This window comes from Pseudophryne corroboree, assembly GCF_028390025.1.
Source record: "Pseudophryne corroboree isolate aPseCor3 chromosome 11 unlocalized genomic scaffold, aPseCor3.hap2 SUPER_11_unloc_8, whole genome shotgun sequence".
In the NCBI taxonomy this organism is placed as follows: Eukaryota; Metazoa; Chordata; class Amphibia; order Anura; family Myobatrachidae; genus Pseudophryne; species Pseudophryne corroboree.
In genome coordinates, this window is record NW_026967484.1 from 191,575 (window position 1) to 218,956 (window position 27,382).

Sequence of the window (27,382 nt, forward strand, 5' to 3'; positions counted from 1 at the left end):
TGTACCCTGACTGCAGGTCCCCTGCTTCCCTCCCCTGCCTACCCTGACTGCACGTCCCTGCTCCCCTCCCCTGTGTACACTGACTGCAGGGTCCTGCTCCCCTGCCTACCCTGACTGCAGGTCCCTGCTTCCCTCCCCTGTGTACCCTGACTGCAGGTCCCTGCACTCCTCCCCTGCCTACCCTGACTGCACGTCCCTGATCCCCTCCCCTGTGTACCCTGACGGCAGGTCCCTGCTCCCCTCCCCTGCCTACCCTGACTGCACATCCCTGCTCTCCTCCCCTGCCTACCCTGACTGCACGTCCCTGCTTCCCTCCCCTGCCTACCCTGACTGCACATCCCTGCTCCCCTCCCCTGTGTACCCTGACTGCAGGGCCCTGCTCCCCTCCCCTGCCTACCCTGACTGCAGGTCCCTGCTTCCCTCCCCTGTGTACCCTGACTGCAGGTCCCTGCTCCCCTCCCCTGCCTACCCTGACTGCACGTCCCTGCTTCCCTCCCCTGCGTACCCTGACTGCACGTCCCTGCTCCCCTCCCCTGCCTACCCTGACTGCACGTCCCTGCTCCCCTCCCCTGCCTACCCTGACTGCACGTCCCTGCTCCCCTCCCCTGTGTACCCTGACTGCACGTCTCTGCTCCCCTCCCCTGTCTACCCTGACTGCATGTCCCTGCTCCCCTCCCCTGTGTACCCTGACTGCAGGGTCCTGCTCCCCTGCCTACCCTGACTGCAGGTCCCGGCTTCCCTCCCCTGTGTACCCTGACTGCAGGTCCCTGCTCTCCTCCCCTGCCTACCCTGACTGCACGTCCCTGATCCCCTCCCCTGTGTACCCTGACGGCAGGTCCCTGCTCCCCTCCCCTGCCTACCCTGACTGCACATCCCTGCTCTCCTCCCCTGCCTACCCTGACTGCACGTCCCTGCTTCCCTCCCCTGCCTACCCTGACTGCACATCCCTGCTCCCCTCCCCTGTGTACCCTGACTGCAGGGCCCTGCTCCCCTCCCCTGCCTACCCTGACTGCAGGTCCCTGCTTCCCTCCCCTGTGTACCCTGACTGCAGGTCCCTGCTCCCCTCCCCTGCCTACCCTGACTGCACGTCCCTGCTTCCCTCCCCTGCGTACCCTGACTGCACGTCCCTGCTCCCCTCCCCTGCCTACCCTGACTGCACGTCCCTGCTCCCCTCCCCTGCCAACCCTGACTGCACGTCCCTGCTCCCCTCCCCTGTGTACCCTGACTGCACGTCTCTGCTCCCCTCCCGTCTACCCTGACTGCATGTCCCTGCTCCCCTCTCCTGCATACCCTGACTGCATGTCCCTGCTCCCCTCCCCTGACTGCACGTCCTTGCTCTCCTCTCCTGCATACCCTGACTGCACGTCCCTGCTCCCCTCCCCTGACTGCACATCCCTGCTCCCTTCCCCTGTCTACCCTGACTGCATGTCCCTGCTCCCCTCTCCTGCATACCCTGACTGCATGTCCCTGCTCCCCTCCCCTGACTGCACGTCCCTGCTCTCCTCTCCTGCATACCCTGACTGCATGTCCCTGCTCCCCTCCCCTGACTGCACGTCCCTGCTCCCTTCCCCCTGCCTACCCTGACTTCACGTCCCTGCTCCCCTCCCCTGCCCCCCCTGACTGCACATCCCCGCTTCCCTACCCTGACTGCACTTCCCTGCTCCCCTGACTGCACATCCCTGCTCCCCTGACTGCACGTCCCTGCTCCCCTGCCTACCCTGACTGCACGTCCCTGCTCCCCTCCCCTGACTGCACATCCCTGCTCCCCTCCCCTGACTGCACGTCCCTGCTCCCCTCCCCTGCCTACCCTGACTGCACGTACCTGCTCCCCTCCCCTGACTGCACGTCCCTGCTCCCCTCCCCTGCCTACCCTGACTGCACGTACCTGCTCCCCTCCCCTGACTGCACGTCCCTGCTCCCCTCCCCTGCCTACCCTGACTGCACGTACCTGCTCCCCTCCCCTGTCTACCCTGACTGCTTGTACCTGCACACATCCCCTGACTGCACATTCCTGCTCCCCTCCCCTGACTGCACGTCCCTGCTCCCCTACCCTGACTGCACATCCCTGCTCCCCTCCACTGCCTAACCTGACTGCATGTCCCTGCTCCCCTCCCCTGTGTACCCTGACTGCACGTCCCCGATCCCCTCCCCTGTGTACCTTGACTTCACGTCCCTGCTCCCCTCCCCTGCCCCCCCTGACTGCACATCCCCGCTTCCCTACCCTGACTGCACGTCCCCTGCTCCCCTGACTGCACATCCCTGCTCCCCTGACTGCACGTCCCTGCTCCCCTGCCTACCCTGACTGCACGTCCCTGCTCCCCTCCCCTGACTGCACGCCCCTGCTCCCCTCCCCTGCCTACCCTGACTGCACGTACCTGCTCCCCTCCCCTGACTGCACGTCCCTGCTCCCCTCCCCTGCCTCCCCTGACTGCACGGCCCTGCTCCCCTCCTCTGCCTACCCTGACTGCACGTCCCTGCTCCCCTCCCCTGACTGCACGTCCCTGCTCCCCTCCCCTGACTGCACGTCCCTGCTCCCCTCCCCTGACTGCACGTCACTGCTCCCCTCCCCTGACTGCACGTCCCTGCTCCCCCTCTCCTGCATACCCTGACTGCACGTCACTGCTCCCCTTTCCTGCATACCCTGACTGCATGTCCCTGCTCCCCTCCCCTGACTGCATGTCCCTGCTCCCCTTTCCTGCATACCCTGACTGCATGTCCCTGCTCCCCTCCCCTGACTGCATGTCCCTGCTCCCCTCCCCTGACTGCATGTCCCTGCTCCCCTTTCCTGCATACCCTGACTGCATGTCCCTGCTCCCCTCCCCTGACTGCACGTCCCTGCTCCCCTCCCCTGACTGCACGTCCCTGCTCCCCTCCCCTGACTGCACGTCCCTGCTCCCCTCCCCTGACTGCACGTCCCTGCTCCCCTCCCCTGACTGCACGTCCCTGCTCCCCTCCCCTGACTGCATGTCCCTGCTCCCCTCCCCTGACTGCATGTCCCTGCTCCCCTTTCCTGCATACCCTGACTGCATGTCCCTGCTCTCCTCCCCTGACTGCACGTCCCTGCTCCCCTCCCCTGACTGCACGTCCCTGCTCCCCTATCCTGATTGCATGTCCCTGCTCTCCTCCCCTGACTGCACGTCCCTGCTCCCCTCCCCTGATTGCATGTCCCTGCTCCCCTCCCCTGACTGCACGTCCCTGCTCCCCTATCCTGATTGCATGTGCCTGCTCCCCTCCCCTGACTGCACGTCCCTGCTCTCCTCCCCTGACTGCATGTCCCTGCTCCCCTCCCCTGACTGCACGTCCCTGCTCCCCTCCCCTGACTGCACGTCCCTGCTCCCCTCCCCTGACTGCACGTCCCTGCTCCCCTCCCCTGACTGCACGTCCCTGCTCCCCTCCCCTGACTGCACGTCCCTGCTCCCCTATCCTGATTGCATGTCCCTGCTCTCCTCCCCTGACTGCACGTCCCTGCTCCCCTCCCCTGACTGCACGTCCCTGCTCCCCTATCCTGATTGCATGTCCCTGCTCCCCTCCCCTGACTGCACGTCCCTGCTCCCCTCCCCTGACTGCACGTCCCTGCTCCCCTATCCTGATTGCATGTCCCTGCTCTCCTCCCCTGACTGCACGTCCCTGCTCCCCTCCCCTGACTGCACGTCCCTGCTCCCCTATCCTGATTGCATGTCCCTGCTCTCCTCCCCTGACTGCACGTCCCTGCTCCCCTATCCTGATTGCATGTCCCTGCTCCCCTCCCCTGACTGCATGTCCCTGCTCCCCTCCCCTGACTGCACGTCCCTGCTCCCCTATCCTGATTGCATGTCCCTGCTCCCCTCCCCTGACTGCACGTCCCTGCTCCCCTCCCCTGACTGCACGTCCCTGCTCTCCTCCCCTGACTGCACGTCCCTGCTCCCCTCTCCTGCATACCCTGACTGCATGTCCCTGCTCCCCTCCCCTGACTGCACGTCCCTGCTCCCCTCTCCTGCATACCCTGACTGCATGTCCCTGCTCCCCTCCCCTGACTGCACGTCCCTGCTCCCCTCCCCTGACTGCACGTCCCTGCTCCCCTCCCCTGACTGCACGTCCCTGCTCCCCTCCCCTGACTGCACGTCCCTGCTCTCCTCCCCTGACTGCATGTCCCTGCTCCCCTCCCCTGACTGCACGTCCCTGCTCCCCTCCCCTGACTGCACGTCCCTGCTCCCCTCCCCTGACTGCACGTCCCTGCTCCCCTCCCCTGACTGCACGTCCCTGCTCCCCTCCCCTGACTGCACGTCCCTGCTCCCCTATCCTGATTGCATGTGCCTGCTCCCCTCCCCTGACTGCACGTCCCTGCTCTCCTCCCCTGACTGCACGTCCCTGCTCCCCTCCCCTGACTGCACGTCCCTGCTCCCCTCCCCTGACTGCACGTCCCTGCTCCCCTCCCCTGACTGCACGTCCCTGCTCCCCTCCCCTGACTGCACGTCCCTGCTCCCCTCCCCTGATTGCATGTCCCTGCTCCCCTCCCCTGACTGCACGTCCCTGCTCCCCTATCCTGATTGCATGTCCCTGCTCCCCTCCCCTGACTGCACGTCCCTGCTCCCCTCCCCTGACTGCACGTCCCTGCTCCCCTATCCTGATTGCATGTGCCTGCTCCCCTCCCCTGACTGCACGTCCCTGCTCCCCTCCCCTGACTGCATGTCCCTGCTCCCCTCCCCTGACTGCACGTCCCTGCTCTCCTCCCCTGACTGCACGTCCCTGCTCCCCTCCCCTGACTGCACGTCCCTGCTCCCCTCCCCTGACTGCACGTCCCTGCTCCCCTCCCCTGACTGCATGTCCCTGCTCCCCTATCCTGATTGCATTCCCCTGCTCCAGGGACAGTTCAGAGAGTGTGTGTCACTTTGTATATTTCTGTATTTATATTTTCTTCAATCAATAATTACCAAGTGTTTTCTGTCTGCAATATGTGAAGTGATTTTTTCTGTAATGGAATTAGGGAAAGCAGATTAATACGTTTGAGGCGTTGTGGATTTCCAATGCACTTTGCACTTGATGCAGTAATAGCGGTGTCTGAGTTAGCCTGCAGCGTACATGTTTGGAGCTCTGAATTAATCCTTGTACTAGCGTATACATTTAGGTTTATAATTTATTTCCATTTACTAGAAATGGACGCACTGCGCTCTGCACCGCAGGCTGTACATCTCACGCTACCCACAATCTCACTTTACTGAGGAACATTACTGGACCAATGGTGCCGATACGGAGATGTGCGCAATACTGAATGTGAATGGATGTCACCATTTTTAGTAAATGTCGCATCGGCCGCATCTCACATATGGCTGAGAGGGAGTTACTGGGTGGCAATAGGATGCATGCACATAGAAGAAGCCTTCTGCGTGCATTTTGTAGACACATAAGGGTCAATCAAATTAGCCGCAATGGGTGTGACGATCCGTTGCCGTGGACTTTTAACGCCAGCAACGGCACCCAATCTCGCACCCTTCGCGGGCTGGTTTCAGCCTGAATTTGCATAAAATTGCTCTGAGCCCTATGGGGCAGCAAAAACTATTGTGAGAATTTGTCCACCGTAAGGTGCAGCCGCTACCACAATGACTCACACCCATGAGTTTATCGCAGCCAATTGGATTGACCCCTTAGAGTTGCGGCCTATACTGAGGTGAGCGCAATTTCTGATCGCAGGAAGCAGACAGAATTGCGACCACAGTACGGTGTGCGACTCGTAATCAGGCCCATAATGAAATATGGCTACAGATTGACACAGAAAGATTCTATGAGGAATAGCGCTATTACACCTACCGGAGTTGGGCTGTCCGTATTTTCCAGGGCGAGCGGACTCAGAGCCATCAGAAGACTTCACCTCCAGTAAGTAGGAAGTCTTTACCTCCCGGTCGAACAGTGAGGCGGTGTAGATGTTGCCCGTCTGGGGATCTATGTGGAACAGAGCGTGGTCCCCACTGCGATCTTCCAGGATAGAATAGGTGATCTGGAGAATGAGAAAATGGGGAGGACAGGACACAACAGACGCAGCTGTAACGCTATCATCAGGACACAAAGGGGGGTATTCAATTGTTTGATAAGTTGGTTGGGTGTCTATTAGATAGGAAAAAAAACAGACACCCAACTGACTTTTACAACAATTGAATTCCCCCCAAAGAGTCTGTAAGATGCAACATAAACTTTTTTTAAAGAAAACTTTCACAGCTAAAAATGAAGAAAAGTGACATTTTTTTTTAAATGTATTTATTAAACTCTGAATGGAATTGTGACCTCCCTGTCTACAGAGCTGTGGGAATAAATGACTGCTAGTAATCCAGGTCATGTTTCCACAAGTTCTTCATCTCGTATTCATTATATTTTATAACACTACTGCCGCCATTATGACCACTCCTTTCCGCAATGGATATCTCCACTATTTACTGTCTTACTTCCCGGCATTTTGGGATTTTGGGATTTCTCCTCCGGGGAATCTGATACTGCACAAAGTATCAGTTTCCGGAATGGTAGCAGGAGGTGGATGACGGCTGCAGGAGAGGGATCAGAAGATCTCTCTCCTGATAATGTGCCTCCATAGGCTTAAAGCAGTTTATGAAGATGGTGTAATAGGGGTCAGATTGTAGTCCCCACTGATAATACTGGGGACTGCGATCTGCAGCGCTAATTAGTCTTCTGCAGGAGAGCGCTGTGAAATCCGGCATTAGGCTATTAGTACAAATCACAATATATAAAATTATGCAGAAACAACATAAAATAAAAAGTTGATAAATAGGCCCCAATAAAACAAAAATACAAAAAAAAAAACCTAGGTTGAATACAGCGCATAGTTCCAGTACCTCCCCATTAAGACCTAGGTCCTGGTCTGATGCCGACACCTGAAGCACAAAGGTTCCCAACTCCAACCCTTCGGTCACCGACGCCTCGTAGATGGAGGAGCTGAAGAACGGGACGTTATCATTCACATCTGCAAGTTTAATAAAGGAACTCAGTGCTCAGACTCCAAGCCAACAAAGACCCCAGCGCCAAGTGATGGCGGCAGCACCTCCCGACCTTACCGGTGACGTTCATGTAGACTGTAGTGAAAGCGGCTAGAGGGACAGGAGCCACGTTCTGGGCCCGGATCTTCAGGATGAAATTCTTGGTGGTTTCATAGTCTAAGTTTTCCGCCACCAGCACAGAGGCGGAGCCGTCCTCCCGGTTCATGGTCAGGTAAAAGCGGACGGGCATGTTGCTCTCCGGAACCAGACCCTCTTCCAAGTTGTAGGTCACCCGAGGGTCCCCATGAAGTAACGTTGCTTTAACAACCTGCACAGAAATAATGGATATACCACAGTATTATTAATGGGTATACGTTCAGAATGTCATCATGGACGGGATGTTGACACAGAACATGTCATCATTGTGAATGTCAACAGGCACAAAGTCGACACCCAATTTTTCCCAATTTCAGGGTAAGTTTTAAGCTGCTGTTAGGGTTAGACTAGGCTGCAGATAGGGTAGGTATGCAGTTAGGGTAAGGCTGGGGTTAAGGTTAGTCTGCAGTTAGGGTCAATCTGCAGTTAGGGTTAGGCTGGGGCTAAGGTTAGTATGCAGTAAGGGTTAATCTGCAGTTAGGGTTAGGCTGGGGCTAAGGTTAGTATGCAGTTAGGGTAAGGCTAGGGTTAAGGTTAGTCTGCAGTTACGGTTAGTATGCAGTTAGGGTAAGGCTGGGGTTAAGGTTAGTCTGCAGTTAGGGTTAGGCTGTGCTTAAGGTTACGCTAGGCTGTGGTTAAGGCCGCAGTTAGGTTGCGGTTAAGGTTAGTCTGCAGTTAGGGTTAGTCTGCAGTTAGGGTTAGGCTGTGCTTAAGGTTACACTAGGCTGAGGTTAAGGCCGCAGTTAGGTTGCGGTTAAGGTTAGTCTGCAGTTAGGGTTAGTATGCAGTTAGGGTAAGGCTGGGGTTAAGGGTAGTCTGTGGTTCGGGTTATAGGGTTAGTTCAGAGCCCTATGGGAAGCTGTATGACTCGACATGCCAAATGTCGACACTCTAACAGTGTCAATACTGTGAATTTGACATATTGATCTCCCATCCATGTCAACATGTTGAACGACAACATTTTATCCCCCCTCCCCAATATATAGTTTAATATTTAGTAAAATGGCCACTGTGACGTCAGTCCGCTATTACGAGGAGACAGGGGAAGAAATGAAGCGGTGTGCGAGACATCGATCATCTTCCTCCCTGAGGACTGGTGCGTATACTGTGAAGCTGATCTTTGTCTATGTTGTCTTATATTCCTGTATTAGGTACAGTACTCCCATATATGGTAAAGTTTGGTAAAAACACAGAGTAAAAATAATAGAATGTAATGATAAAATTAGAAAATAATTATTCTTAGATGGTTTCCCCTGAATGATGCTGCCCCCCCCCCCCCCCCTTCCCCGTCTTCCCAGTTTTCCTGTGAGGTAAGTGAGGTCCACGTTTGAGCACAGAGAGCAGAACATTGGCCCTCATTCCGAGTTGATCGGTCGCAAGGCGAATTTAGCAGAGTTACACACGCTAAGCCGCCGCCTACTGGGAGTGAATCTTAGCTTCTTAAAATTGCGACCGATGTATGCGCAATATTGCGTTTACTAACTACTTAGCAGTTTCAGAGTAGCTCCAGACTTACTCTGCCTGTGCGATCATTTCAGTGCTTGTCGTTCCTGGTTGACGTCACAAACACACCCAGCGTTCGCCCAGGCACTCCCACCGTTTCTCCGGCCACTCCTGCGTTTTTTCCGGAAACGGTAGCGTTTTCAGCCACACGCCCCTGAAACACCGTGTTTCCGCCCAGTAACACCCATTTCCTGTCAATCACATTACGATCGCCGGAGCGAAGAAAAAGCCGTGAGTAAAAATACTATCTTCATAGTAAAGTTACTTGGCGCAGTCGCAGTGCGAACATTGCGCATGCGTACTAAGCGGATTTTCACTGCGATGCGATGAAAAATACCGAGCGAACAACTCGGAATGAGGGCCATAATGCTACAGTCTGGAGGCAGCAGTAAGATGTCAGAGCTCTTCATGCATTAACACGACGTGAAATCTGCACTTTCCCCAGACAGGTGTGAATGTAGGAACACTCCGGGATTCTCAGTGCTGCTCTTCCATTTAGTCAGTGCGATGTGCAATGATGGTCAGACGGGTAGCGACACTTTCTAGGTTGCCGCAGTGGCCTCCTCACATATAGAGGGGGGGGGGCTGAAGGGGGGAATGAGGGGGGGTCACTGCTGACCCCCACTGCGGTTGCTGCCCCTCTTTCTAACTCATGGGTTATAGTGTTGTGGTAGAAACTGGAAGCAATAATCTGGCTGTGACGAGTACATTTCCGATTAGAGAAAGAGGGGCGTCTTTTTATACCATTAGCCGCCTTTAGCAAAATTTCAAGCCACCGTGGCTATAAAAAATAAAAAAAATAAATCCTCAAAATGCCGCCTCTGTGTGTCTGCGCATTTTAAATGTATAGGTGAAAGATTGAAAGGAAATGGTCGACACAAAAAATGTCGGCACACTGATTTTTTTTAACCTTTTTTTGGCTTTCAATCTCTATGTTCCATCACATGTGACCACCATTAGTGTTAATGTATACGCTCACGAGCTCGCTACGCTCGTCACGTTTTGGGCAAGGTTACGATTCCCAATCGTAGTCCACGTGGATGGTAAATCAAGCAAAAGTTGAAAAAAAATGTGAAACCCCCCAAAAAACTTTTGTCAGCCATATGCTTGTCGACCTTTTAAACCTATCTATCTGAAGCACTGTCTACCTTCAACCTGTCAACTGTTTGACCCTGTCGACATAATGCATTTCTATTGCCCGTCGACCTATCATCCGGAGACCGTAGCGCACAACTTGTACAGTAAATGCCACCAGAACTATATCGTATTGAAGCCACATATCGTACCACAACAGGCGTATCTCTCTGCGTATTCTCCGGTATGACAATTTCATATCGATCTCTTTCCCACACTGGGGGCTGATTCTGGGCATCCGTGACCCGTACAACTACCTCCGCACGTGTGCTCCGGTTTCCTCCATCCGTCGCAATGACTTCTTGTGTTATTAAAGACTTCTATAGGTAAACAAAATAAATCAGTCACTCATGATACATTAGATCAAACCCCAACCCTGAATAAAAGATTATCCGATGACAGGAGACTCCGTAGAATTTTGCCCGTTAACTTTTTCACCAGGAACCTCAGGAGGTGCCAGTAGGGGGCGCACAGGTGGGAGCTGTGGGGATGTAGTGCAGTAAATATCATTTTGTCTCTGCTGTACAATGCGGGAGGCGCCGAAAGAATGGCGCGATTTCTCTGCAAATTGCTTCATCGACCCCTCGGACTGCCCACTTCATTGGCCAAAGTGGGCGGATCCGGGAAAGTGGTCTTCTCTCACCCTGGAGTCCAGGAGTCTCCAGTACATTCCGGGAGAGTAGCCAAGTGTATCTTCTAAATAATGAAATGTAGTGATTGTGACAAGCAGAATCTAGCACTCAGCGATCATTGTTAATTTATGCTTCTAAGGGACAATAAAATGAATGATCATTGATTTTAATCTTTGTTTGTTGGTCTGACTAAAACTATCCAAGTGCAAAGCAATTTACCAACTATGGTTTATGACTCGCTGAGACACCCCCAAATATACCTACAGGACAGGTGTAGGACTCCGGGACACTCCGCAAACATCCAGGGCCGGGTTAACGTTTGCGGGGGCCCAGGACAACCAATAAAACGGTTTGCTGGCGATGTTTTTAAAAAGTATAAGGTGTAAATACTCCCAGAACTACAAATGTGTTAAACACACTGTAGTGGCCCCAGCCCAGTTCACATTATACCACAAAGAAACCCCAGTTTGGTGATGCAGCATTGTGCAGGGGCCCCCAGTGTATGGTGCCCCTAGGCGACCGCCCCAGCTGCCCTGTTGTAAATCCAGCTCTGCAGACATCTGTCCCCCTGAAGCGGCCAGAGGGACGTAAGCAGGAAAGAGAAAACCGGACACGACAGCTGGACAGAGCCCCAGAACTGTCTGAGAAAGTGTCCAGCAGCAGAGAGAGCAGGAGATGTCCCGAAGTCCATCAGCTGAGAGAGCAGGAGATGTCCCGCAGTCCATCAGCTGATAGAGCAAGAGATGTCCCGCAGTCCACCAGCTGAGAGAGCAGGAGATGTCCCGCAGCCCACCTGCTGAGAGAGCAGGAGATGTCCCGCAGTCCACCAGCTGAGAGAGCAGGAGATGTCCCGCAGTCCATCAGCTAATAGAGCAGGAGATGTCCCGCAGTCCACCAGCTGAGAGAGCAGGAGATGTCCCGCAGTCCACCTGCTGAGAGAGCAGGAGATGTCCCGCAGTCCACCAGCTGAGAGAGCAGGAGATGTCCCGCAGTCCAGCAGCTGAGAGAGCAGGAGATGTCCCACAGTCCAGCAGCTGAGAGAGCAGGAGATGTCCCACAGTCCAACCACTGAGAGAGCAGGAGATGTCCCGCAGTCCAGCAGCTGAGAGAGCAGGAGATGTCCCGCAGTCCACCAGCTGAGAGAGTAGGAGATGTCTCGCAGTCAACCAGCTGAGAGAGCAGGAGATGTCCCGCAGTCCACCAGCTGAGAGAGCAGGAGATGTCCCGCAGTCCACCAGCTGAGAGAGCAGGAGATGTCCCGCAGTTCACCAGCCGAGAGAGCAGGAGATGTCCCGCAGTCCACCAGCTGAGAGAGCAGGAGATGTCCCGCAGTCCACCTGCTGAGAGAGTAGGAGATGTCCCGCAGTCCACCAGCTGAGAGAGTAGGAGATGTCCCGCAGTCCACCATCTGAGAGAGCAGGAGATGTCCCGCAGTCCAGCAGCTGAGAGAGCAGGAGATGTCCCACAGTCCACCAGCTGAGAGAGCAGGAGATGTCCCGCAGTCCACCTGCTGAGAGAGTAGGAGAAGTCCCGCAGTCCACCAGCTGAGAGAGCAGGAGATGTCCCGCAGTCCACCAGCTGAGAGAGCAGGCGATGTCTACAGTCCACCAGCTGAGAGAGCAGGCGATGTCCTGCAGTCCACCAGCTGAGAGAGCAGGAGATGTCCCGCAGTCCAGCAGCTGAGAGAGAAGGAGATGTCCCGCAGTCTACCAGCTGAGAGAGCAGGAGATGTCCTGCAGTCCAGCAGCTGTGAGAGCAGGAGATGTCCCGCAGTCCACCAGCTGAGAGAGTGGGAGGTGTCCCACAGTCCACCAGCTGAGAGAGCGGGAGATGTCCCGCAGTCCACCAGCTGAGAGAGCAGGAGATGTCCCGCAGTCCACCAGCTGAGAGAGCAGGAGATGTCCCGCAGTCCACCAGGTGAGAGAGCAGGAGATGTCCCGCAGTCCACCTGCTGAGAGAGCAGGAGATGTCCCGCAGTCCACCAGCTGAGAGAGCAGGCGATGTCCCGCAGTCCACCAGCTGAGAGAGCAGGAGATGTCCCGCAGTCCACCTGCTGAGAGAGCAGGAGATGTCCCGCAGTCCACCTGCTGAGAGAGCAGGAGATGTCCCGCAGCCCACCAGCTGTGAGAGCAGGAGATGTCCCGCAGTCCACCAGCTGAGAGAGCAGGAAATGTCCCGCAGTCCAGCAGCTGAGAGAGCAGGAGATGTCCCGAAGTCCACCAGCTGAGAGAGCAGGAGATGTCCCGCAGTCCACCTGCTGAGAGAGCAGGAGATGTCCCGCAGCCCACCAGCTGTGAGAGCAGGAGATGTCCCGCAGTCCTCCAGCTGAGAGAGCAGACAATGTCCCGCAGTCCACCAGCTGAGAAAGCAGGAGATGTCCCGCAGTCCACCAGCTGAGAGAGCAGGAGATGTCCCGCAGTCCACCAGCTGAGAGAGCAGGAGATGTCCCGCAGTCCACCTGCTGAGAGAGCAGGAGATGTCCCGCAGTCCACCTGCTGAGAGAGCAGGAGATGTCCCGCAGCCCACCAGCTGTGAGAGCAGGAGATGTCCCGCAGTCCACCAGCTGAGAGAGCAGGAGATGTCCCGCAGTCCAGCAGCTGAGAGAGCAGGAGATGTCCCGCAGTCCAGCAGCTGAGAGAGCAGGAGATGTCCCGCAGTCCAGCAGCTGAGAGAGCAGGAGATGTCCCACAGTCCAGCAGCTGAGAGAGCAGGAGATGTCCCGCAGTCCACCAGCTGAGAGAGCAGGCGATGTCCCACAGTCCACCAGCTGAGAGAGCAGGAGATGTCCCGCAGTCCAGCAGCTGAGAGAGCAGGAGATGTCCCGCAGTCCACCAGCTGAGAGAGCAGGAGATGTCCCGCAGTCCACCAGCTGAGAGAGCAGGCGATGTCCCACAGTCCACCAGCTGAGAGAGCAGGAGATGTCCCGCAGTCCAGCAGCTGAGAGAGCAGGAGATGTCCCGCAGTCCACCAGCTGAGAGAGCAGACAATGTCCCGCAGTCCACCAGCTGAGAAAGCAGGCGATGTCCCACAGTCCACCAGCTGAGAGAGCAGGAGATGTCCCGCAGTCCAGCAGCTGAGAGAGCAGGAGATGTCCCGCAGTCCACCAGCTGAGAGAGCAGGAGATGTTCCGCAGTCCACCAGCTGAGAGAGCAGGAGATGTCCCGCAGTCCACCTGCTGAGAGAGCAGGAGATGTCCCGCAGCCCACCAGCTGTGAGAGCAGGAGATGTCCCGCAGTCCACCAGCTGAGAGAGCAGACGATGTCCTGCAGTCCAGCAGCTGAGAGAGCAGATGTCCCGCAGTCCACCAGGTGAGAGAGCAGGAGATGTCCCGCAGTCCACCAGCTGAGAGAGTAGGAGATGTCCCGCAGTCCACCAGCTGAGAGAGCAGGAGATGTCCCGCAGTCCACCAGCTGAGAGAGCAGACGATGTCCTGCAGTCCAGCAGCTGAGAGAGCAGATGTCCCGCAGTCCACCAGGTGAGAGAGTAGGAGATGTCCCGCAGTCCACCAGCTGAGAGAGTAGGAGATGTCCCGCAGTCCACCAGCTGAGAGAGCAGGAGATGTCCCGCAGTCCGCCAGCTGAGAGAGCAGGAGATGTCCCGCAGTCCGCCAGCTGAGAGAGCAGGAGATGTCCCGCAGTCCACCAGCTGAGAGAGCAGGAGATGTCCCGCAGTCCAGCCGCTGAGAGAGCAGGAGATGTCCCGCAGTCCAGCAGCTGAGAGAGCAGGAGATGTCCCGCAGTCCACCACTGAGAGAGCAGGCGATGTCCCACAGTCCACCAGCTGAGAGAGCAGGAGATGTCCCGCAGTCCAGCAGCTGAGAGAGCAGGAGATGTCCCGCAGTCCAGCAGCTGAGAGAGCAGGAGATGTCCCGCAGTCCAGCAGCTGAGAGAGCAGGAGATGTCCCGCAGTCCAGCAGCTGAGAGAGCAGGAGATGTCCTGCAGTCCAGCAGCTGCAGACACGGAGCAGAGTACTTTCTCCTGTAACATGAATTGTGTGTGCCATACATGTGTCTTTATCTGTCACAAGAGCTGCTCATCATACAGCCAGAGACAGTCCTAACAGGACCCAGGAAAGGAATACACACAAGCCTTGGGCGGATATGTCTCTCCGCATTCTGTCACTATGACGTTCCTGGTAATGTATGATTGCCATCACCTGTGGTGAGATAGGTAATTGATGAGAAAGGTGTTTCACCACAGGTGATGGCAATCATACATTACCAGGAAAGTCCAGGAGCAGAGCATTTTCTCCCTCATGGAGAGGGGCAGGTAGGCAAGTATGGGCTGGGGGTGCATTTATCCCGGAGTAGTGGTATCACCGCTCTGGAGTGGGACGATCCTTGTTTGGTAAATGATCTCAATAAGGGAAACAAAATAGCGTTCGTAAAAGGGGGCGATAGACAAATAAGTCCCGTCACCTTGTACAAGCAAAGTGGAAGATTCCATCGTAACCTCACCCGCAATACCAGCTGGCTGACGTACAGCCACCCTGTTGTCCTGTTGATCTGGAAGAATGGCCGCTCGTCACCTGCCACAGAGTAAGTGAGTGCCGCATTAACGCCATAGTCCTCGTCATGCGCAGCAATACGCAGGAAGCTTGTGCCCACCGGCGTGTCTTCCTTCAGGAAATCTAGGAGAGGGAGAACCCACAATTGTAATCTGCTTTATATTTTAGGTTCCGGAATGATTATTTTAAACTCTTGTGATGAGGTTTTATAAAGTTTACTAGATTGTAATGTAACGTTGTGCCTGCGGAACAGTCACAAGACACTGGGGGCGGGATGTACTAATGTACATCGCCGCCCTGCGCCACGATGCTGATCGCATATGTACTAACATATGCGATCAGCATTGCGGAGGATCTTCCGATAAGAGCTGTCCTCCGCGATGCACAGCGGCAGCCTGACTTCCGGGATTTGGCCCCAGGAGTCAGTCTGTGCATGCGCGGGGTGACGGGGGGCGGCCGCAGGGCATGCTGGGAGGAGCGCTGCGGAGAGAAGCCCATAGCTAAAGCTGGCGAAACCCGCCGCGGCGCTGACCTGCCGGACGTGGGTTAGTACATCAGGAAAATGCATTAAACAGGGGGTTTACCGCATTTTCCGCTTAGTACATCCGGCTCTGGGTCTTAATCAGATGCCGGCGCAATACTGACGCAGCAGCGATTCTATTTAGTGACGGAACTGCGAGGCAATGAAAGTGAAGCAGGCACCCACAAGAGAACAGAGACGGTCGCCAAAGCCATTGCAACAATCTCAGCAACTGCATACACCATCGCAACCGCAATGCAAACGCAGGGAACCTCGTGGGTAATTCAGGCTGCAGCGGCAGCAATCGCAGTCTGAATTTCTGTGTGGAGTGCGCACGCGCAGCGGCTGCACGGCGTGTGCGCACCCCGGGAGCCCAGTGACATGCTATCAGCACTGCGCTGTTATTGTGTATCTGTTCATTTTTCCCAGCACTCCACAGAGGTGCGCAGGCAATTATTTGTGGTAATAAGCAGTAATGCCCGCAACCATACACTGCAATGATCTGAATTGCCCCTTTAGCATTAACACTTCACTTCCCCATTTAAAAAAATGCACATTACAGTCACACACTGAATCAGGCCCGGGGTTTCCTATGGAGTACAGAGGTAGAGGCACTGCAGAGACTCGCTGGCACACAGCGGCTGTGCGAAAAATGCAAAATGCGCAGAAGGCGTATTGTGTAAAAAGCTTCTATGATCTGCTGGCTGCGGCTGGAGATGGACCACCGGTCACAGCATCACACATCTGAGTAAGGGTGGGCACACAATAGGACGACTGGTAATCAGGCTGATGATCAGGGAGGTTTCACCCTGCACCATGCCAGATTGCCGCTACACCCTAGCCTGATGTAATGAACAAGGGAACAAATCTCATTCCGTCCTTCGTTACACTGCGCCGGGTTGCATGTGATATTTTCTGGATGACCGTGCAGCAGGGCCGACCGTAATATAGCACATGTGCCCCGCGGGAGTGTGCAATAGTGCATACACGATGTAGACGATTTGTCGTGCCGACATCGTGTAAGTGCGTAGCCACTTAGGTCAGTCCGGATGTCTGGCGGCTCTGCCGGGGTAGTGCACCTGTGTCTGAGGCTTCGGCACCCCTCCGATTTGACGACTGCTCCCTGTCTCCTCCCCTGGACGCCGACATGATGTCAGGCTGAATCAGGCCCATTGTTCCCCAGCACAGGAAACGCTGCAGAATTACACGTTCTAGTTTATGGCTTTGGGTGTTTTTGTAACATCACATTTTCATTGTGCTGCAAAACTGTAATTGTAGTATGAGCACTAATTAGCAGATAATGGACTGTAGCTTAATGAGTCTGAGCGCACAGCGTAAGGGGATGACTGTGAGCCGGAGGCCGGCCTGCTTACTACCCTACACTAATGCCAGCGTCCGCCCGATTATCTTCATCCGCCCATAGTCAGTGTTATCAGGCTCGTGCATACACCCCAATCTGGGTCCCCGCCCAGAAACACCTATTTCACAGAAAGAGCGTTGTGATAAGGATGGTGCGAGGGCCAGGGCATGCCACCTGTGTCTTCTCATCATGCATGCACATCCACGGGGATCTTCTGTGTTTCCACTTGTGTCTGAGGCAGAATCAGGCCCAAAGTGAGACTGGACAGCTGCGCAAGACTCTCATAGAGACCCAGTGGACGCTCACACGGTGTTAGTCAGTTCAGTGTCCTGTGAGATTTCATCTGTGTAGAACTGATTACAGGATGCCGTCCTAGCTTTACAAAATAAACATGTCCTTGATGTAGAATGCCCCATACACTAGGACCATAATGCCCGATTTCATCCAATTTCAGGCATTCGGCGCGATATATCGGATGGAATCGGGCATCTTGGAGGCATTTCCGATCCGATGCGCGTTCCCGTGAGCATCGGATCCTCCAGATTGAATGTGCTGCACATTCAATATGGTCCGACTCCGCAGGCGTGGCTGGGATCAGCCAGGATCACCCAAGATACAGTTGTCACGAACCGGTCTCTCACCTTTGCGGGTTCTGGGGTTCATCCGTTGCCAGTGCGGTTGCTCGCGGTGCTGTGCGCCCGTGTGGGGACACGGCGTGATCAATGGCACAGGTAATGCAGAGTCTGGGAACTGTGAGTGCGGGGACCAAATGGCCTAAGGCACTGCGGTGTGTCTGCTGTATAGGAGGTGGCCATGTTGGAGACCAAATAGCTAATACTGAGCACTTGTGAAAACACCTGTGGGCAGGTGTAAGCCAATCCCGTGCTTGTGCTGCCTTTAAGTAGGCTGGGATTATGTCACTCTGGGCCAGTGCTTTGTTGTATCAAAGCTGTGCTCTAGCTCTGAACTCTCTCCGTGCATTCCTGTGTGATTCCCGTGGTCCAGATATCGCCTCCGTTCCCAGAGGTCCGTTTTGCAGCCTTCACTGCCAAAGATCTACCGGCTCTCCATTGTGCTATCAGTCAATTGCACACCTATTGGAAATACTCGGATTCCCAGTGTCCTGCATGAGGTTACCTTGTCTGTCTGCCTAGCATACAAAGTCTGGAGGATTCCAATTCCCTCAGCTGTTCGTTTGTTCAACTCTGCATTTAACCCATTCATCACCTTGCCATCTACTACAGTTTCACAGTGATCTCCGGAACCCGCAAGTAACCCAATTCAGTTCTTTTTCTATGTTGTCATTACAAGGATAATTCTTCACAGTCTCTCAGTTAACTCTTAAAACTCCATTACAAATTCTTACAGTTAATTCTCCATGTCTGCATTAACCAGTTAAACACAATCTGCAGTTCAGCATCAAAGCCTGTTTATATTTGGACAATTCAACATTTATTCTTCAGCTTGTTTCTGCATATGTTTCCATGAACATTTCTTTTATTTATTTCTGAGTTTTCTCTTGCATATTATTTCTGTCATTCCTGCAATACTTCAGTATAATGATGATTAACAACTAGTCATTTAACTCCTTACCGAATTGTTACTTTAATAAATATATGAAACGGAACTTCCTTCGTCCTCCCTGTTTTCTTCATACCCCAGCACCTACACCTGAGGTTGGTTCCAGGTTAACGGATTCACAAAAACACCCGGACCTGACAGTAAGCACTGGCCACATGGATCCGTCAAGTGACCAATTCGCAGGAGGCGGTGCTACGTCAAATATCCTTTCCCGTCTGGAAAACCAGGAGTCTATACAGACACAAATAGTGCAGTTTATGCAAACTATGGCAGACCGTTTAGAGACTCTTCATACAGCAATTAAAACGTCTCAAGTCCAGATTCCAACTCCGGTTGTCCCAGTTACCACTACAGCTTCTCCTGTGATGCTGCCTACGTCCCGCTTGCAGTTACCCTCTCCGAGTAAGTTTGACGGAACTCCAAAACTTTGCAGGGGATTCCTGAATCAATGCGAGATCCAGTTCGAACTGATGTCCGCCAGTTTCCCATCAGCTCGTTCTAAGGTCGCATATATTATTGCCCTCCTCTCCGGTCAGGCTCTGGAGTGGGCATCACCATTATGGGAGAGAGGTGATCCTATCCTCTCTAATTACAAAGAGTTTGTATCTTCTTTCCGGAGAATCTTTGACGAACCCGGCAGGACCACCTCAGCATCTTTGGAGATTCTCCGTCTACGTCAAGGTTTACGTCCTGTCAATCAATATATTGTTCAGTTTCGCACGTTGTCTTCAGAGTTAAACTGGAATGAGGAGGCCCTGATCGCCGCGTTTTGGAATGGACTTTCTGAGAGAATCAAGGACGATTTAACTATCCGGGATGTGCCAACTAAACTGGATGAATTGATTTCTCTCTGTAACAAACTTGACCTACGCTACAGGGAGCGATGTTTAGAGAAATCCAGGGCAGAGCGATCCAGTCCACGTTATCATCCTAGGCCTAGACAAGATTCTTCATCACAGTCTCCGGTAACGACAGACGAACCTATGCAGATTGGGCGCTCTCGCCTCACAGAAGAGGAACGACTTCGTCGTCGACAGGGTAACCTCTGCATGTACTGTGGGTCCTCTGAACACTTAGTTAAATTCTGCAAACTCCGACCGGGAAACTCTCGCTCCTAGCTTATTCAAGAGAGGTTAAGCTAGGAGTTACTCTAGAATCACGTTCTGGGGAAGAGCCGACTTTGTCTATTCAATTAGAAGTTCCAAGTTCTACAGTGAAAGTTTCAGCTCTCCTAGATTCTGGGGCAGCCGAGAACTTCATCTCCTCAGCCTTTGTCATGCGGTCTAAAGTTCAAACCATGCCTCTGGAAGCAGCAGTTGCCGTTACAGCAGTGGATGGAAGTCGAATTCCAGATGGTATAATTACTCATCGAACCGTATGTCTCAAGATGAAAGTTGGTGTGCTCCATTCCGAATACCTCTCCTTCTACGTGATTCCCAAAGCCTCTCAAGATGTGATACTTGGTTTACCTTGGCTGCAGAAACATAACCCTCAACTTAATTGGCAAACCATGGAAGTCCTTTCATGGGGTAAATCTTGTACCAAGGACTGTTTAGCCTCAATTGTACCTCTCCGGTCAATCAGCCTTCCCGACCTACCTCCGGTGTATCAATCCTTTGCGGATGTTTTCAGTAAACAAGCAGCAGACTCTCTACCTCCTCATCGCGAATGGGACTGCCCAATTGTCCTGGTTCCGGGTAAAACACCTCCTAGGGGACGAATTTATCCGCTATCCATCCCAGAGACGCAAGCTATGTCTGATTATATACAAGAAAATCTAACCAAAGGATTTATCAGACCATCTTCTTCACCTGCAGGAGCCGGATTCTTTTTCGTTAAGAAGAAGGACGGTGGGTTACGACCATGCATAGATTACCGTGGACTCAATGAGATCACTGTGAAAAACAAGTATCCATTACCCTTAATTCCAGAATTATTTGACCGGGTAAAAGGAGCTACTGTGTTTACAAAACTGGATCTCCGAGGGGCCTACAATTTAATCCGCATCCGAGAAGGGGACGAGTGGAAAACTGCTTTTAATACCCGGGATGGGCATTACGAATACCTTGTAATGCCTTTCGGTCTTTGTAATGCACCTGCAGTTTTTCAAAGCTATGTGAATGAACTTTTTCGTGATCTTCTCTACAAGTGTCTAGTAGTGTACCTGGATGATATCCTAATATTCTCTAGGGATATAAAGTCTCACCGTCACCAAGTTAAAGAGGTACTGACACGTCTGAGGAAAAATCAACTTTATTGTAAGTTAGAGAAGTGCACTTTTGAAGTATCTTCCATACCGTTCCTTGGTTACATCATTTCTGGATCAGAGCTATGTATGGATCCCGGTAAGGTACAAGCTATCCGAGATTGGTCCACTCCTACAACTCTCAAGGGGATTCAGCGATTTCTCGGCTTTGCTAATTTCTATAGGAGATTCATTAAGAATTATTCTACGTTAGCTGCTCCCATCACAGCCCTAACTCGTAAGGGAGCAAATCCTACGAACTGGTCTTCAGAAGCAATCAAAGCCTTCTCTGATTTAAAGCAAGCCTTTGTGTCAGCCCCCATTCTTCGACAGCCTGATCTGAATCGTCCCTTTCTACTAGAGGTGGATGCATCTACAGAAGCAGTAGGAGCTGTGTTGTCACAAGTCTTTGAAGATAAAAAGGTCCATCCCTGCGGATATTTCTCCCGTAAGTTCCTCCCGGCAGAACGTAATTATGCAATCGGTGAGCAAGAGTTACTTGCCATCAAGTTGGCATTTGAGGAGTGGAGATACCTTCTAGAAGGAGCTCAACATCGCATTACAGTTTATACTGATCATAAGAATCTTCTGTATCTGCAGTCAGCTCAGTGTTTGAATCCACGACAAGCTCGATGGGCGCTTTTCTTCTCACGATTTGATTTCAAACTCACCTATCGTCCAGGGTCTCAGAACAAAAAGGCAGATGCCCTTTCCCGGTCCTTTGCTTCTTCTGAATTAAATGATGCTACCACGAATCAAGCCATTGTGAATCCTAGGTCCTTTTTAATGACTCGAACCTCTCCAGTTCCTCCGCCTGGCAAGACCTTTGTCGCCACAAGTCTTCGAAAACGGCTGCTTACCTGGGCTCACTCCTCTTCCTTCATGGGTCATCCTGGGGTTCTAAAGACTCTCAAGTTTATTCAACAGTCTTATTGGTGGCCACGTCTCAAAGCCGATGTCCAAGAGTTTATAGCAGCATGTCCTAAATGTGCCCAACATAAGAGTCCAAGAAGTTCTCCACCAGGTTTGTTACATCCACTATCCATACCCAAACAACCATGGACTCATATCTCAATGGATTTCGTGACCGATCTACCTCCATCAAAAGGGCGAAATACCATTTGGGTGATAGTGGATCGATTTTCGAAAATGGCACATTTCATTCCATTAACTGGGTTACCATCTGCCCCTTTACTAGCCAGATTGTTCATCTCTGAAATCTTCAAGTTGCATGGCCTTCCTCGAGAAATTGTTTCTGATCGGGGAACACAGTTTGTGGCCAAGTTTTGGAGGTCGCTTTGTTCATCTTTAAATGTCAAGTTGAACTTTTCTTCTGCATATCATCCTCAGACAGATGGACAAACTGAGAGAGTCAACCAAGACCTTGAAACATTTCTCCGGCTATATATATCGTCCTCACAGGATGACTGGGTTGACTACCTTCCATTGGCAGAATTTGCTCATAATAATCTCTTCCATTCGTCTTCAGAATCTACGCCCTTTTATATTAACTTCGGCTTTCATCCTCGTGTGCCAGAGTTTCATCCATTGCCAGCCCTAGAGGTCCCAGCGGCAGATCAAGAGCTTCAACGTCTATCTAGCATCTGGAGTTGTGTACGTAAGTCCTTGGTCAAAACTTCCGCTCGTTATAAATCTTTTGCAGATAGAAAACGTAAAGCTGTACCGAATTACAAAGTGGGAGACCAAGTTTGGATTTCTACGCGCAATCTCAAGTTCAAAGTTCCTTCTAAGAAATTTGCTCCCAGGTTTATTGGTCCATTTCCCATTGTAAAGGTACTCAACCCTGTGTCATACAAAGTCAAGCTGCCTCCGTCTTTGAGAATTCCTAACGCCTTTCATACATCTTTACTGAAGCCTTTGATTCTCAATAAGTTCCGTACTACCCAGTCCAAATCTCCTAAAGTTCACTCTTTGCAGAATGAGGAATTTGAAGTTAAAGAGATTGTGGACTCACGTTCCCGATATGGACGTTTACAGTTTCTGGTTGACTGGAAGGGTTACGGCCCGGAGGAGAGATCCTGGGTTTTCTCTGAAGATGTTCATGCTCCAAGACTGGTACAGAAATACTTCTCCAAAAATCCTGACAAGGTTCAAAGGTGTTCGGAGACCACCCGTAGAAGAGGGGGTACTGTCACGAACCGGTCTCTCACCTTTGCGGGTTCTGGGGTTCATCCGTTGCCAGTGCGGTTGCTCGCGGTGCTGTGCGCCCGTGTGGGGACACGGCGTGATCAATGGCACAGGTAATGCAGAGTCTGGGAACTGTGAGTGCGGGGACCAAATGGCCTAAGGCACTGCGGTGTGTCTGCTGTATAGGAGGTGGCCATGTTGGAGACCAAATAGCTAATACTGAGCACTTGTGAAAACACCTGTGGGCAGGTGTAAGCCAATCCCGTGCTTGTGCTGCCTTTAAGTAGGCTGGGATTATGTCACTCTGGGCCAGTGCTTTGTTGTATCAAAGCTGTGCTCTAGCTCTGAACTCTCTCCGTGCATTCCTGTGTGATTCCCGTGGTCCAGATATCGCCTCCGTTCCCAGAGGTCCGTTTTGCAGCCTTCACTGCCAAAGATCTACCGGCTCTCCATTGTGCTATCAGTCAATTGCACACCTATTGGAAATACTCGGATTCCCAGTGTCCTGCATGAGGTTACCCTGTCTGTCTGCCTATCATACAAAGTCTGGAGGATTCCAATTCCCTCAGCTGTTCGTTTGTTCAACTCTGCATTTAACCCATTCATCACCTTGCCATCTACTACAGTTTCACAGTGATCTCCGGAACCCGCAAGTAACCCAATTCAGTTCTTTTTCTATGTTGTCATTACAAGGATAATTCTTCACAGTCTCTCAGTTAACTCTTAAAACTCCATTACAAATTCTTACAGTTAATTCTCCATGTCTGCATTAACCAGTTAAACACAATCTGCAGTTCAGCATCAAAGCCTGTTTATATTTGGACAATTCAACATTTATTCTTCAGCTTGTTTCTGCATATGTTTCCATGAACATTTCTTTTATTTATTTCTGAGTTTTCTCTTGCATATTATTTCTGTCATTCCTGCAATACTTCAGTATAATGATGATTAACAACTAGTCATTTAACTCCTTACCGAATTGTTACTTTAATAAATATATGAAACGGAACTTCCTTCGTCCTCCCTGTTTTCTTCATACCCCAGCACCTACACCTGAGGTTGGTTCCAGGTTAACGGATTCACAAAAACACCCGGACCTGACAACAGTGTATCAAAAGGACAGTATCCGATGTATCTTGGGTGATCCTTCCCCGGTATGTTCGGGGCCCTTAAACATTACTCAAGTCACAGATATAGGGGGTATTCAATTACCATGGATAGTGCCGTTTGCATGAAAAACTGGTGTTTTTCGGGGGTTTTTATTACCCTATTCAACTAGGTCCCACGAAAAACACTAGTTTTTCGTGCGAAAATACATACGTCCTGCGAAAAGCCGCAGACCTATGTCATTTTGCGGCATTTATCGCGGATTATGCTTCGCGTGCATGAGAATTAATCCCTGATATATTCCGGCATCGGGGATAAACTCCATTTTATCGGGGCTAATTGAATAGCCCCCAGTGAACCAATTATAGGGCGGTAGCCAATTAGCCACGATCATTTACATAATGTGGTATCCAATTAGCTCCAGTAATTTACAGCTGCTAATTGGTTCATCCAATTAGCCCCGATAAACCATTGTTTATTCCCGATTCCGGCATATATCTGGGATTAAGCATAATCTGTGATAAATGCCCCTTAGACTCGCGATAAATGCTGCGAAAATACATACTGTAGCTCCTCAGCTTTTCGAGGGACCTATGTATTTTCATGTGAAAAATGGACGTCATTTGCTGGACCTAATTAGATGGAGTAATAAAAATAGTGAAAAAAACCCTGAGGGGGCGAGAGGGACAGATGAGATTGAAAGAGGCAGATGTGGGGGTTAGGGGCACAGAGTTAAGATATTGAGAGGGGGCAGAAAGAAAAGACAGGGAAATGGGTGGGGATGTTGGGGTCAGAGATGATAAACAGGCAGGGGGTTGAGAGGGACAAGGATGCAGGAGGAGGGAAGGTAGGGGTACAGAGATAAAAGGGTTGGGGGTGGTAAATGGGACAGACATAACAGAAAGGGAGAAGTGACAGGGACAGAGATAAGAGGCAAGGGGGAGGGTGATGGCGACAGATGAGCAACAGGGAGTGGGGGTGAGAAGGACAGAGATGAGCATCAGTGCCAAGGGAAGGTAGGGGGATAGATATGAAAGACGGGGGCAAGACAAAGATGAGAGACAGAAAGTGAGGGTAAAGGACTGAGAGACAGGGAGACAAAACTAGAGAAAGGCAGACAGGGAGGACAGAGATGAGGGTGGGAAATGAGGGGGCCAGAGATGAGAAACAGGAGGGGAATACCTGCAACACCGGGCACAATAACTAGCACACCGGCATGTGATTACTAGTAGTATACTTCCTAACCCTGGTGGCGTTCCAGCTATTAGCTACAGACAGCTCTGAATAGTGAAACTTTCATTATGGCCACAAGGTATCCAGAAATGTATTTAATAGAAGTGGAGGCACAACATTGCTAACGCAGAGATGGCTGCACGTCAGGCGTAGTTGTTCCTTCATTGCGTGCACAGAAATAAGCGTGAGTGGAACGCCCAATCCGCACACTTGGTTTGATAACCATAATCGCCATCAGTGCACACGTTCCCCAGCCCTATATCTGCAAAACGCCACCGTCACATCACCACGGGCAGATCAGGGATATTCATAACATTTTCATCTATATTCTCAAAATGAGCAGAAATAAAATAATACAAAAATCTATTGCAAAGAAACGTGAATCTCAGTTACATTCATAGCGGTTGTTTTCAAAGCTCGGGTCGTTGTCATTCTGGTCGAGGATAGCAATGGTGATCTGACAGAGGCCGATGAGGGGATCGGCGGCCTGGTCTGTGGCTTTGATAGTCAGGGGATATTCCTTCTCTTTCTCCCGATCAAAACTCTGGAGCGTAGTGATGATCCCTGCAGGACAAGGGGAAGAGCGGAAAGTGCGACATAGGAGAGTCAGATCTGCCACCTGTCATGGCTTCTACTCCGCTCTTCCCTGCCAATCATAGAGTCTGTTTAATAATGAGACATGAAGAGCAGGAATACCAGCAGAAAGAGAACCACTGATCCACAGAGTATATTATTTATTATGTGTATGCATAACCGTACAGTATTACTTACACATTACCTGTACGGTGTACTGTACCCTGTATACGGTGTACTGTACCCTGTATATGGTGTACTGTACCCTGTATATGGTGTACTGTACCCTGTATACAGTGTACTGTACCCTGTATACGATGTACTGTACCCTGTATATGATGTACTGTACCCCGTATATGGTGTACTGTACCCTGTATGTGGTGTACTGTACCCTGTATATGGTGTACTGTACCCTGTATACGGTGTACTGTACCCTGTATATGGTGTACTGTACCCTGTATATGGTGTACTGTACCCTGTATATGGTGTACTGTACCCTGCATACGGTGTACTGTACCCTGTATATGGTGTACTGTAACCTGTATACGGTGTACTGTACCCTGTATATGGTGTACTGTACCATGTATATGGTGTACTGTACCCTGTATATGGTGTACTGTACCCTGCATACGGTGTACTGTACCCTGTATATGGTGTACTGTAACCTGTATACGGTGTACTGTACCCTGTATATGGTGTACTGTACCCTGTATATGGTGTACTGTACCCTGTATACAGTGTACTGTACCCTGTATACGGTGTACTGTACCCTATATATGGTGTACTGTGCCCTGTATATGGTGTACTGTACCCTGTATATGGTGTACTGTACCCTGTATGTGGTGTACTGTACCCTGTATGTGGTGTACTGTACCCTGTATACGGTGTACTGTACCCTATATATGGTGTACTGTGCCCTGTATACGGTGTACTGTACCCTGTATATGGTGTACTGTGCCCTGTATACGGTGTACTGTACCTGTATACGGTGTACTATACCCTGTATATGGTGTACTGTACCCTAGAGATGAGCGGGTTCGGTTCCTCTGAATCCGAACCCGCCCGAACTTCAGGTTTTTTACACGGGTCCGAGCAGGCTCGGATCTTCCCGCCTTGCTCGGCTAACCCGAGCGCGCCCGAACGTCATCATCACGCTGTCGGATTCTCGCGAGGCTCGGATTCTATCGCGAGACTCGGATTCTATATAAGGAGCCGCGCGTCGCCGCCATTTTCACACGTGCATTGAGAGTCATAGGGAGAGGACGTGGCTGGCGTCCTCTCCGTTTAGAGAAGAGAGAGACACAGTATTTTGGGGAGCATTATTAGGAGGAGTACTACTATACTGTATACTACTATACTACTTGCTGAAGTGATATTTATAGATTAGATAATAGATAGTGTGACTGTAAGTGTATTATCTGACTTGTGGGGGAGACACTGACAGTGGGGAGCAGTTAGAGTCTGAGATCAGGACTCAGGAGTACATATAACGTACAGTGCACACTTTTGCTGCCAGAGTCAGTGCCACACTGCCATTGTTGTGACCACACTGACCACCAGTATAATAATATATTTTGTGATTGTCTGCTTAGGCCTCGGAGTACTAGTTGCAAGTTGCAACGTGACCTGAAGTGACCACCAGTTTAATAATCAATCACCACCAGTTTAATATATATATATATATATATAATTGTATATAATATATATATATATATATATAAAAT

General features: G+C 51.7%; 1 protein-coding gene across 1 annotated transcript in view; it reads right to left on the reverse strand.

Moving 5' to 3' along the window:
- Positions 1 to 27,382, reverse strand: part of LOC134982206 (neural-cadherin-like) — a 203,617-nt gene that overhangs the window by 110,557 nt on the left and 65,678 nt on the right. Inside the window, exons 9-14 of the mRNA XM_063948707.1 lie at positions 25,479 to 25,649; positions 14,842 to 15,014; positions 9,905 to 10,072; positions 7,038 to 7,287; positions 6,819 to 6,946; positions 5,785 to 5,971 (exon numbers count right to left, since the gene is read on the reverse strand). Of these exons, the coding sequence (XP_063804777.1) occupies positions 5,785 to 5,971; positions 6,819 to 6,946; positions 7,038 to 7,287; positions 9,905 to 10,072; positions 14,842 to 15,014; positions 25,479 to 25,649 (1,077 nt within the window). The remainder of the gene's footprint in view (positions 1 to 5,784; positions 5,972 to 6,818; positions 6,947 to 7,037; positions 7,288 to 9,904; positions 10,073 to 14,841; positions 15,015 to 25,478; positions 25,650 to 27,382) is intronic.